The sequence below is a fragment of the Triplophysa rosa genome, linkage group LG18 (assembly GCF_024868665.1).
Source record: "Triplophysa rosa linkage group LG18, Trosa_1v2, whole genome shotgun sequence".
Classification (NCBI taxonomy): domain Eukaryota; kingdom Metazoa; phylum Chordata; class Actinopteri; order Cypriniformes; family Nemacheilidae; genus Triplophysa; species Triplophysa rosa.
In genome coordinates, this window is record NC_079907.1 from 21697520 (window position 1) to 21711698 (window position 14179).

General features: G+C 38.5%; 1 protein-coding gene across 1 annotated transcript in view; it reads left to right on the forward strand.

The window, feature by feature from the left end:
* ccser2b (coiled-coil serine-rich protein 2b) overlaps positions 1-14179 on the forward strand; it is a 70199-nt gene that overhangs the window by 2347 nt on the left and 53673 nt on the right. Inside the window, exons 2-3 of the mRNA XM_057357838.1 lie at positions 7098-8484; positions 9376-9560. Coding sequence (XP_057213821.1) covers positions 7137-8484; positions 9376-9560 — 1533 coding nt within the window. The 5' untranslated portion in view covers positions 7098-7136. The remainder of the gene's footprint in view (positions 1-7097; positions 8485-9375; positions 9561-14179) is intronic.

Genomic DNA, 14179 nt, shown 5'->3' on the forward strand with positions numbered 1-14179 from the left:
TTGTTCGGTCACCAATGTTTTTTATTTCTATATGTCTTCTGCTGTATTCAGCAGAAGAAGGTAAGTCACACAGGTTTGAAATGACATGAGGATGAATAAATGATGAAAAATTCATTTTTGGGTGAACAATCCAGTTAGGCTTCTTTGATACTGGTGAGTCTAGGATTTAGCATCTCTGGCTAAAGTCCATACTGGATAAAGGGTTTGTGTCATGCGTTTTATGTCATTTGCGAGTGTCCATGAGATCATTTAGTACTTGAACGTTCAACATAAAAATAGACACTATCATCCCCCTCACTGAACGTCACTCTCCCTTCTGCTGTTCTTGGGTATCTCTGATATCCTATATCTGATCTCCATAGATAATTCATGTGACCTCCCTGACTGGGCTTGTGCTAGTTGGTTGGGTGTGGTTTGTGCATTTGTCTGGGCAGGCCGGAGGATGCCTGCATGGCAAAGAACAGCCGTAGCTTCGCTTATTATAGACATAAATACTGTTTTTGTGTTCAAAAACTTAGTGAAACCGCATCTTGGGCAGACTCTTGAAGCTAAGATTTAGGCAACATATGCGACCAAGATGGTCGCAATTTCAAGCCCTGTTTTGGCCACAATTTGAGGTTGTATTTAATGCGATGGGCTCAATGTGGTGGACAAGGAATTATAGTATTAACAAGAGAAGAGAACAAGAATTAGAAGAGAACTCATATTGACGGTAGGCAGCGAGCCAGCACTTGCTGTTTGTTTGGTGTACAGACCTGGGCTGCGTTTCCCAAAAGCATCGTAACCTAAAGTTGATCTTAAAACCACTGTCACCAATGGAGCTACGATCAACGTAGGCTTGCGATACTTTTGGGAAACGCAGCCCTGTGCGTTACTGGTTTGTTGGACAAACCGTGACGCCTTCAGGAGTTCACGTTATTCTGTTTTGTTCACAACAGATGCTCAGACCCACAACAATAGCAGTGTTAAATACAGGTGAAACAGGGTGTGTCTGGCACCTGGAGACCTGACTTTCAAGTGCTGTTGACATAAGGCATATGTACTTTTAGCAGCAATCGCTACCATCAAATGCTCACAGACACACAATGGACCAAACAAGTAGATTAGGGATGAGGTCTGTACCCACACAGTGCTTGTTCTATGAGCTTTTGGGGGTACTTAGAAGGCTATGGACTAAAGCCCAAATATGCTTTACTTTTTGCGCGTACACTCAGCAAATTTCGTCCACAGAATTGAATGTGCATACTGTACACGCACCGCCAAATTTTTGTAGCCGCACATACTCTGTAAACACGCATACGTATTTATTTTTGTCAATTTTTTTAGTTTATACACGAGGTGGCAAATTTGCAATTTGTCACAATGCACATGTGTTAAACGCCTGTGTATGCGTACGAGTCAAATAAAGTATACTTAGCATGGCTGTTCGTTCGACTGTGCTCATACGCGCAATTTTAAATACTACAAATGACATTGGCCCAGTTGTTACTTATGTTATTGCAGGAAGATCTAATTGCAATAGGCCTACAATTCACATAGTTCAAAATCCATAAAATATAAATGGAGCCGTTTAGCAGAAGGTTATCGCTGCTTATTTTCATGAGTGACCTGTGTCTTTTTTTACATTTTAGGAGGTATTAAAAATGGAATGTCTTGCAAGGGATGCTTTTATGATTTGTAAAAGAAATCTGTGTCATACAATAATGTGTACTAATAGTCCTATGACTGTGGGAAGAATACTTCCTCCTATAAAAGTTAAAGGACGCAATATGATCTAATTTGGCTGGAAACTGTTGGTTACACTTTCAGATGAAGGTGACTTTTATGTAGCCTAGACTGCAGATCTGGTCTAATTGTGATACTTTTTCGGCTTCCAGTGGTAAGCGGGGGCGAGCAGCTCTGCCGCTTACTGCGCCATCTCACCCCGCTTTCCTGACTGTGCTGTGCCGCACACCTGACTACTTTACTCTAAAAGAGTGTGGCCTGACAGTTTAGCTAACATTCTCTAACTCTTCAGATTGTTTCTCCACCAAAACAGTATTCAACCTGCACTCTCTTGCTTCTGTTGTTGTGCGTCAGTGATTATTTTTTCTCAGAAACAGACAGATGTTCTTCCTGTTTCCATGTGAGATGTGTGTAAGGGTGGAGTTATACATACACTCAGATATAAAAGAACTCGCTCCCCCAAAGCCTTGGCACAATCCAGCTTTTTCAGCCATGTGATGTAGCACAAGACTAATGGAAATCCCTTTGTTTTTCATAAACATCTGACCACACGTATCATTTTGTGAGACCTTTTCATTACAGAGGGCACAAAAACCTTATTCAATTTTGTTCAAGGACATTAAGCATTATCTCACTGCACACAAACTAAATACAACAAAAAATAGTGTGAACATTTGAACTTCTCTGTTGTCTATGCGATGTTAAAATGGGATCAATGGGGTATATGCATACGGGGTGATGATGTACTTCCACTAAAATCTCAGCCAGCTAAGCCACTTCCGCTCTCATAGCGCTGAGGTCATTTTTCCACAAGCGATGACGATGTGTTTACTAAGAAATGGTTCAAATTTCAGTGCATTGTTAAGTGCCTCCGTGATCAAGCCTACTTAAAAGCGGGGTGTCCGATTTCCGAATTACGCTTGTTTAGACAAAGTCGGGCCGAGTACCAAAACAACCTTGTAGCCAATCAGCAGTAAGGTGCACAGGATGGACATTAGTCGAGCCGACTGACTTTCGCTGACGAAAGTGAAAGATGGGGGTAGGGGTGTGTTTGTTTTGGTGATTTGAACATCAACAACGGAAAAATCGGACACCCCGCCTTTAATGTTTTTTTTTCATATTTGTGGATGAAGCTTGAAACGTATAGCTTAAAGCCCTTCTCATTTTTGGTTGTCGATGACGTAGTGTTTGGAATACGTAGCAGAAATACGTCATCACCCAGTATGCATATACCCCATTCTAGTTGTTACATTTGATTGAAGTAGTAAGATAGTATGATGAGAGAATGTATAACAATATTGAAATTTTCATTGCAAACTGTAAAAATAATTGTGTATTTTGTGAACGGACAGTAAGAAAATATGTGTCTTAAAAGATTTCTGTAGACCCCCAGTAAGCAAACCTAAGATGGTCTGTGAACATATCTCTGCTTACATGTTACATTTGTTATTTAGCTATGGCCCTATCCATCTATTAGAGAACAGCATCACAGGCTGTTGCTTTTATATTTAAATTCTCTTTTATAAAAATCCCTGATCTATGGATAGGATACCCATTTAGTGCAGTGGTATACAATATTTCATACTGTTTAACCTTGGAATTACCATCTATTATCGCCCTGGTACGAGCCATCAGAAAGAGAAATGCTGTAGGCAAAGCTAGTCATAGCATGCTCCAGTTACTGAGGAAACTCCTGATCTTCTAACACCGTCTCTTATTGAGTTTTATTCGTTTTTTTGTGTGTCACTTTGTAAGCATTGCTATGTGCTGGGTGGTTTAATCGCTAGCACACTTAGTCACTTTCAAAGCACAATATAGTATACAAGAACAAATAGTGAACAAAAGCAAATATGTGTCATAGAGGTAAGCAAATAGTCACTGTCTTTTAAGTTTATAGTAGTACTGTATCATTAAAGAAAGACCGAACGTATTTAACTAACATATTTCAAACTTCCAACAATATAGGTACTTACCATTAGAATGTTGTCAGATAAAGCCTCATAAGAATTTTAAGATATGTTATACACTGGGGCATTTTGTTATTTTATAGTGTGTTTCGGCTGATGAGAAAGTCATTCAAGATTCAAGAGGAGTTCAAGAGGAGTAGCCACTCTTCAGCTACTAATGCACATTTCTTCAAAAGGCAACGCCATTGCTCATGTGTCAGCAATATTAGTTTCCATCGTTCCCTCTTGAACGGACGTGGAAGAATAATGCCTTGAATTTTATTATAGTATGAGAAGACAGACAGGGTCAGACTCAAACATTGAGCTTTGGGTGTTACTTTTTCTTATCCTTTGGCACAACTTACAAAAGTGTTTTGGTGTTTGCTGTGGTCTGTAAAGGGGCTGTTTTGTTATTTTATCACCACTAGTTATGTTCATTTCGGTTCATTTCCCTAATCGAGAACAGATGCTCGTTATCCAAACATAAACCGTTAACTGATAAGATATTAATATTAAATTGGAAATAAATAAAAAAACATGCTGCCTCCGGAGGACGCAAACTTCGAAATGAGACGCAGCTACAATTGACGAGGGACTGTGACGCATTAAAAATACAAAACATTTTGTTTTACAGATTTATTTTAACATGCAAACAACAGCATGACGAATAGATCAACAACAACAGCACCTGCATTCACATATGACCACATTTTCACGAACCTGCAGCGTTTTGGACAATCGTGAAAAAATAAAATAATATAAATCCAAAGCATAAAATAAACAGGGAAGAAAATAACTTAAATAATTAATAAATTATGACAAACGAAAACACAGAAGAACCGGCAAAGTTTATTTCCGTCAGAAAGTTTTTTCATCAAATAAAAATAGCAGGCCTACCTCAATTCAAAGCTTGGCTAGTTTTTATTTAATAAAGTAACATGTTTACGTGTTGTGGGGACAGTGTGGAGCCTGTTGACAGTTAGACCCGCGGAGAAAACACCCTCTCAGATGGCACGAATGTCCCGGGAATGCAGAGACAACGTCTTGGGAAGCGAGTTTCATTTGCTTTCCACCAGCCAGGATTAATATCCAAAGAGGGCACTTGGCCACATAAATGTGTATTAGCTAAACAGATCCCCCCCTCATTTAGAATAATAGTAAACCCATCAAAACCATTGAATAACACAATTGTAATGGCGGGAATTATGTTGTAACTAAAAGCATCCAAAATAAATGTACTCTATATTTTTACATCTTCAAAGTAGTCACCGTTTACCTAGAATTTGCAATATCGTATTTGTTCGTAAAATTGTATCATCCAGCTACCTGAGGTCTCAACCTGGGAAACGTTTTAAACAGTATTGAAGGTATTTTCATCTATGCTGAACTCTTATTGGCTGCTTTTAATTCAGATTTGGTCCAAGTAATCCATTAAAAAAAAATATATATATATATTTATATATTTTATAAAATGCAAATGATGTTTTTGTCTACAGAAGTAATGTCAAACATTGAAACACCTTGAAATTAAAGGATTTTCAAGATCACGAGAACATTTATGTTAAGTGATCCAGAACTTTTGACCAGTATGTATTTTTGTATGCATTTTTGTATTTATGTATCAATAATAATAGATAACCGTTAATCAATAATAATAGGTATTCTAAGTATTCTAAAAATAAAATAGTTTAACAAAGGAAAGTAATTTTACTTTACACTCTTAAGAATAAGGTGCTTCACAATGCCATAGAAGAACCTCTTTGTCTAAATGGTTCCATAGAAGAAACGTTAACATCCAAAGATCCTTTCTGTTTCACAAAAGAGATGGTTCTTTATAGAGCCTTTGACTGAATGGTTCTTTGTGGAACCAAAATGGTTCTTCTATGGCATCGCTGTGAAGAACTAAAGCACCTTTAGTGTAGTACTCCGATGGCTCAAATGTATGCTCTATATTTAACCTTTTGTGATCCCTGTGAATCTGTATTTTTCACTTTGTATGTGACTTGTGTGCCCTCTTATCACCATTTATATGTACTGTATGCAGCCAGTTATTAAATTACCACTAGAGCACGAAATTGTTTACAAGGGTACAAAATTCCTCATAAATGTTATGACTTATGGTCTTCAGATATCCATTATATGTGTCTGTCTCTGCACCAGATTATTACTGCCTCTTTCTCCCTGCAGACGACAGTAAATGTGAAACTAATTGATGGTTTGATACCGGTACTTGCAGCATCACTCTCCCTTTATAAATAGAACTGGGTAGCATACTCATCCAGACAGATAGGCTTACACAACAGCAGATGACAAATCTGTTTTCTAAGCTCAGTCATGGCACACCCCAATCATATTTTGCTCACAGATGTTTCTTTGTTTTGTTATTTTGTAACAGCTCTTGAAGGTCTCTACTTTTAGTTCAGTAGAACCTTTACCTGTTGTATACTCACAGTAGAGGCCTAACGGCTGAGAAACATCATGACTCCACCACTGATCTTGGCTGTTGTCACGGGAGCATCACTCTGTCTGACTCTTGAATAGATACTCTGTGTTCTCCAACTCTTATCTGATATGGTGATATCTCTACTTGGTCATGATATTTCCCTCCAGTGCATTAATTATTGCTGGTTTTTGAACATTTATCATCTATTGAAGAATAAACTCTTGTGTTCCTGAATCAAGTTATCCTACAGTACCCATGTGGCCTTCACCTCTTCATTTGTATTGTTTAAAAGGTTAAGCAATTCATATGATGTCTTTAATATTATAGTTTAGTATTAAACCATTTAATGGCTTATTATTATTGTTCATCTTCATGTTGGCCTTATCAAGCAAAGGAAGGTCTAAGGTGTAAGCTTAATATACAACTACATGTTCAGTCATAAGGGTGCAGTCATTGTCAGTCTAGGGCTGTGGTCAGATTTGTAGTGATTAGTCAGAGTAAATCGGATGATGGGTTACAAATGGGCCTGTCAGCAGCACTTTCTCTCCCCTGTAGCTTGCATCCAGTACCTTAAACTCCCACGTTATGTGTGAACTAGAAAATGAGAACTGAACTGATGCTGTGCTAAGTACATGTTAAATAGTCCTTTATTATCGTTGCTTGTCACACTGTACAAACACAATCCCAGGTAAAACTGTTGGAAGACTTTTTTTAAAACGCACCCATGCAAGAAGACTCATCTGGAGTTGAAAGCCACACTACAGTTTGCTTCTCAAAATGTTTGACACTGGCAGAATTTTATTGGAGGAAAATGTTCATCTTAATTACCTTTCATCAGCTGCCAGTTAGCATGTAACACCAGCGATCCAAGACTACAGATTTGTAGCCTTGGATAATAGAATTGTTTTAAGATCTTGACTTGTGCAGCAAAAACAATTGCTTTGACCGAAATTTCATTTTTTCCTCTTTCTCTCTTTTTGCAGATCTTTTTGTCTCCACATTCATGGTGGTGCAGTTAGCCGATGGAAAGAAACTCGCTCAAACAGCTCAGCATGGTCTCCAGACTACCCAAGTTTGCTAGTCGTCCCCCAGGCACCACCATAACCTCCCTTCCTCAAGGATCTGCCCTCCCTGTCTCTTCTGTGGGTTGCAAAAGTGCACCTTTAGGGGGGGAACATAGTGTGACATGCGTGCCATCCCTTAAATGGAGAAAATGTGAAGAGGGAAATAAGTTTCAGCACACTGACAGTTTGGAAGAGACCAGTTTAATTGCATGCCCTCAGCCAGTTGTAATGGCAATTCAAAAGCCATCCTCTGCTACAGTTAAATGTAAGACTGTTGTCCCCACTGCACAGAGTAGTGCTACCAAATCTGTACCCCAGGCCAACAAAACCTATCCCCAGAGGAATACCCCCAAATGCCTTTCCACAAGGCATTCCCTCTATAATGGCACAGCCACTCTAAATGGAATGACCGGTGTTAAGGGGCGTAATGGATCTTGCTCCTCAGGGTCTGGACTGGGTCATTCATCCCAGCCAAGAACCTTGGATAACCCACTGTCCTTATCCAATGACAGCCTCAAGTCGGCCTCTAAAGAGAACATAGTGCGCTCTCAGAGTTTCACGCACTTCAAGAGGGCAGCATCCCCCGCCCACCCACCCATGACCCGTTCATTCTCTTTTAACAAAGCTACAGAACTTGCTAATGAAATTCCCAGGCCTTTAGCACAATCCCCAGTGGCTAGGTCACCCCTTATTCAGCCTAATCCAGTGTTAACAGGGGAAAAATCAAGCAAGTTTGGGTTTTTAAGGCCACCTGGAAGTACAAGTGGTGGCTCTAAGCCAATGGTCACAATGAAGAAATCCTTATTACCAAGCTTTTCAAGTAACAAGCCTTCGTCACTTAGCTATAGACTTACACGCCCTTCACTCACCAAGTATCGTGGCACTGTTGGAGCCAGGGCTGATCAAAATGAAGAAGAGGTAAGTAAAAAGAACAAAGACTCAGAAAACTGTTTCGATCGAACTAGCAAAGTTGAAAGTGCCGAAACTACCATGGACAAGACACCTTATGAAGCAGAGATAGAGCACCGTTTGGGCCCTTCTTTGGACGTCTTAGAGGACATGTCCTTCTCTTCCTCTTCCTCCCTGGAGCACAATGACACTAGTGAAGAGTATATGGATGACTTTGACAATCTGGGTAATGGAGGTGAGATCTTGCTGCTGTCTGTCCACAAGGAGGGGTTGGATGTTCCAGGACTGCATGAGGATGACAGCGTTCTAATTACTAAGTGCAATGAGGATTCATCAGCGGCCAGCCTGCACAGCTTCTTGTCAGAAACTGTTGATTGGGCAGGGATGGGCCTTACAGGTGTGACTAAGAACTGTTTTGTACTTGGTAAACTCAAAACTACTTTACCCATACTTTCTGATGTTTTCACTCGGTTCTAAACCCTAGTGAGCTGCCTCATAATCTTCCGCCTACTTTTAAGTGTTCCAACTTAAAAGAAACCAAATTTTTAACCCATGTTTGGTCTGTTATCTTGTTGAGGCTGCATTTACCTCCAAACTTCATGAACAACCAATGTCTGAAGTGCACATTTATCTACTTGGCAGCTCCGTCAGGTTTTAGAACGTTTTAAAACAATCCCAATTATATTTTCTACCCCTTCGCCTACCCCTCGCTCCTTCCACTTGCCCCTTGAAACAAAGTGGCAAGGGGAAGGGTTACAAATTTTCCGCTAAGAAATGGGACACCACTACTACACTGGTATACGTCATCATACGTCGTTGCTATCTCACGTCAGAGGACATGCGCCGATGCACCGGGTATATGACATAAAAATATATTTTCTAAAATCGTGCAATCAGTGCTGTACGCTAACAAACTTTAGCGATTTTTTTTGCAACCGTTAAAAGAATGTCACCGTAAATACAAACACAAGATTGAATGTAACATAAATAAAATGAAAAATTGTCATAAAAATCCTTATTAATTAATTAATACTTACATTTGGGTCTGCTTGCTCGAGTGAGCAGCCATGTTGGAAATTTCTCTTAGCCCTTCGTTTGAAGTGAGGTCCCAAAAAAACTTCGTTTGAAGGGCTATCTGGCGCTTACCCCTACCCCTCCAACCAAAAGAGAATTGAGACACCCCTACCCCTTCACGTGAACGCGCCAAAAGGAGGGGTAGGGGAAAGTGTAGGGGTAAGGGGTAGAATTGGGATTGGGCCTATATCACAGCCTATCTGTCTTTTTTCAGCTGGCAAAGATGACTTTGAGAGCAAGATTTTGTCTCCTGTGGGCGATTTTCCACACGGTTCATCTCTGGACCTTTCACCCTCAGTCAGCTCTGGTGGAACGTACATGTGGGATGAAGAGGGGATGGAGGCACTGGGAGGCTCTGGACACCCATGTGGGAGCTTTGACTCTGACCTCAACAGCATAGTGAGTCAATGCATTATTAATAAATACATTTCGTATTATAGCTCCGAGAGTGACTGGATAAAGAGGTGCGGCTCTGATTCATCATAGCACTCACAGTGCTCCGATTGGTTTTTGTTGATAGTCATATGTCTTTCCACTGAAAGTAGCCAATGAGATTGTCAACCGCATGCCAGTCAGTAAATAGTGAGATGAAATAATGACTCTGCCCTTACATACAGTAATTAGACCAATGGCTTATTGACTGTCTATGATCTCATCTTTCAAACATGGTTGAAAGTCTTTGGATAAAGCCATTTAATTGAGAACACACCAATGCTAAATGTCTTTGATAGCTTCAGGATTTTAAACCCGCTGTATACATGTGTTCTAGCTGCGCAGCAGAAACATTAATTTGCAAACTGTTTTCATACTGGTTTTAATTTGTATAACCAGATCTGCTCTGTATGTTCAGGAAAACTTGGGCAAACGCTTATGCAAATTTGCTGCAAGGGTGGAATTTTTCATAGTTTTCAACAGAATGACAAGTTGCTGCAACTAAACACACAGGCATTCACGTATGCTTTTTTTCCAAAGCAACTTACACTGCATTATCAAATGTCTTGTGTTTTGTTTTTGGGCTGACTGCAAACTAATGCCACATAGAGTAAATGGCTGGTACAAGGGGGCCATCTTCTGGATATTTGATGTCATAGCTGGAAGAAACCATTTTTCACATTTTCTGCACTGTCATTTTGCTAGTAATAAAATCTGATTTAATTGTTTAACAGTAATTATCTAATACATTTGCCATAGTAATAAACACAATGATAAAATACTTTCTCACACAGCAACTGAGAGTAGCTGTCATTGGGATAGGAAAGACATGATAGTAAAACAGATTTTTTCCCCACACTCCTGTGCATCATCAAATTGTGTATGTGTATACTTGTATAGGCTATGTGTTTAAAAATGCTCACTCAGTAACCATTTAATACATGATGAAAGTCAAATGTGACAGAAAATAAGAGCATAAATTGTTTGTACATTGAATCCATTTTGTGTTGTGTGAACAGATCCCTTTTCCGTGTAAGCAAAAGTCAAATAGATTTTTTATGGCAGGATTTCAGTTTGATTCGATTCTCGGTTCAATTTATGTAGTTTAAAAATATTGTTGTTTCTAAAAGTGAACAGTAAACTTCAGGTTACCAATGGTGAATTTAAAAAATGATATATATTAAGCAATTTGGATATTAAACAAGATATTACATTTTAGGTAAACACTAAAACAGAAGCCACCTCTCTGTTGCAAATGAGTAGCCATAATTTTGTCAGAGATGTTGCATGCCTTGTTCAGAAAAGATATACATCTCAAAACATTAGCTGTAACATGAAAGCTGCAATCCTATGAACAGTGTCAAAAAACAGTAGGACTAACAGTATGCTCAATCTTAGAAAAAATAACCATAACCTATAGTAACTTTGTACTTTTTTGCTGATTGATTATACCATTCATTTGTATTACCTTAAAATATTAACATTTACATTCATCTAATGTTGCATTTAACGTTTGCAGAAACTATGAGAATCAATATTGAATCAACCACATAAAAAAAAACGATTCATTGACAAGTCGATTTTTTTTGCCCGGCCATATTTCAAAAGAACAGAAAATGAATGAAAGTGTATATGCATTCCAGGTCAAGAATGGATAGGTATTTTACCAAAACAAAATGCATGGTAATGTCGATATAAAAGGAGGTTAAATGGAAAGATTAAAGCTGGAAAGCTAGCTACCACCAAGACCAGTCTACGTTAACATGCGCACCAATAATGCTATTATTCCAATAATCAGACAGAGTAAGAACTTAATCGCAGTAACATGTTTACATGACATGAGAACACATGAAAGTTTTATGAGTCTGATTATTTGCTATATACACAGCACAAACGATGTGTATCAATACAATAGGTGTGTGTTACTCGTTTCGATATAGGCCTATTCGCGTCAAATGCAAAACACCGTTAAGTTGGTGTATTTTATGGTTATTGTGTTTCTGTGTGAAGAAAAGGATCAGAGACAGTGACAGTGTTGTGTTGACGGTAAAACCATCAATTTGCGTTTAAGATGCGTGACAGAAGCACATGCACATTTGTCAGAGCAGCATAAATGCGATTAAAGCGTTTACATGCCTTCTTTTTGCGATTAAAACCGCCGTACGCCACATATCTTGCTTCGATTATGAGGTTAATCACATCATTTAGATCAAATTATTGCGTTTACATGAGGTAACGTGTAATAAAATCCTATTATAATCGCGTTATGAGGGTGCAAGTGCATCTCTTTTCACCTTTTCACTTACATCTTATTTATATTTAGACATTTAGATGTTTTTATCTAGCGACCTTAAGAGTGAAGGGAACAACAAAGTCAGGGCTCGCAAATTTTGAAAATCCCTCGTAGCCCTTCGGGCAGGCATTCTGCATATTGTGGAAGCCCAACATGAATTTAACTAGCCCAAATAAAATGACTTTGTATTTTTATGTAGAAAACTGGATAGGAGTTGGAACATAAATGAAAAACATTTTCAAAACACAAATATCAACATATAAAATTATCGAATTGCAGTCATCGCTGCGAATATGCATTCGGTTTTAACTGAACTGAAATTTCTGTGAACAATTTGGTACATGAATAAATCCGTGCCAGAATCTGAATCAGAGATATTGTCTTTTCCAAACATTTGAAGAAGAGAAGGCAAGGGCCCGGTTGCATAAAGCACCTTAAGTGTAATTTTCCCTTAAGTGTGTCCTTATACCTTAAGTTTTACTTAAGTTATTCTCCTATTGTCTTTGGTAAAGGAAAATCACCCCTTAAGTGTCACACTTAAGGGAAAAACTTAAGGTGCTTTATGCAACCAGGCCAAGGTCTTCACAGGGCCCTATGAAATATATTTTAATTTTTCCCCAAATCCAGCTTATTTTTCCCAAAGTGTTTTTTTTTATGTTTTGAATCTTCTGAATTCTTTTTTTCCATTTTTAACTATACAGTAGTAATATAGTTGTCCACATGAAATAACGCGATCCTAGATACTGTAGTGTTTTTAAACCTTAACATAGTAAATAATAAAGTATTTATTTACTACAGTTTATCAATTTACTATAGTGCAGAATACTGTACTAAATATTTATATAGTGTGCAGGGCAGTGATAGATTTTGCGAGCCCTGAATTGATTAATCCTAGGTGGAAGTAATATCAAAAAAGATATAATGTTTCAACAACCGTTTTTTTTGCTAGGTTTTGTGAGATACACATGCAATTGTTTAGTAATGTCAGCCAAAGTGAGTTTGGGTTGAGACCGTTGATTTTAAGATGCTTTAAAGCTCATGTGAGTTACTGTATCTGATCAAGAGGAATGCATTGCACTAAAATACAGACAATGTCATAATAATTGTCTGCTGGGCTTTGTCAGGGTGTGAATTGGGGTGTTATGAGAAGTTGACAGCATCTGCCTTTCTCAAGTGTGGCTAAATACAGATGGGGCCTGTTACACCTTTTGCAAGCCACCTGTCCCCACCTGTACAATACTGTCCTTGAAAAAGTTACCCATGTCTCCAGTGCAGGTACACAGCTCTGTCTTGATAGCACTTCAAATCCCCTCATTTTTATCATGATGTTATTTAATATACCAACATGCTGTGTTTGATAAGAACTGTTCAAAAGGTTTTTCTGATCTATTCTGCCTGCCTTTTGTCGCCCTCTGCTCACCCTGTCTTCAAGCTGTTTTTCATCTTATTACTGGCTCTTCATGTTTTATCTTCATGCTTGTAGTTCTAATCTGGTTGACACATTTTCTGTGCTGTTATGATGATATCAAACTTTTGAATTGCCAGCAAAAAATAAATCGATTAAAATTCTGGCATCATGTATTCACCCTAGATCGTACAAAACCTGTTTATGACTCTTTCTTCAGTGGAACACACAAGATGGTTTGAGATAAACGTTAGTGGTTTTGTGTCCACGCAGTGGAAGTCGGCGGGGTCCAGTGTTGTTTGGTTACCAACATTCTTCAAAATATCTACTTTTGTGTGCTGCAGAAGAAAGACATTTAAGTGGGTTTAGAATATCATCGGGAAGAGTAAATGATAATAAAACATCTTGGGGCGAACTGTACCTTTAAAGGCACAATATGTAGGATTTTTTATTAAAATCTGCAAAAAACACTCGAAGAGAGTTATATATTTTGTTCATTTACGTACTTACATTATCCCAAATGTTTTCAACAATGAATTTCGAAAAAAAAAAATCACATTTTAACCAGTGTAACATTCCTCCTCATTGTGCCGCTTGTCAATGGCATACTTTCTGGATTATCCTTCCTCGGTTTCTCCTTTTAGAAATTGTGTGGCGACTTTATGCAGTGCGTGACGTATGACATCAAACTATCATGAGAGTGATTTGAAAGCAGTACTGACTCACTCTCTCTCTCACTATCGACACACTCTCGATATACAGTATTCAGATCGATCTGCAAATGGCACGTCTAGCACACCTACAACAGATTTACATCCGTTTGCATCCGGTATAGATTCTGTGTTTCATGCCATCCAAAAACACGATTTGTGAGTCTCTTCAGATTGA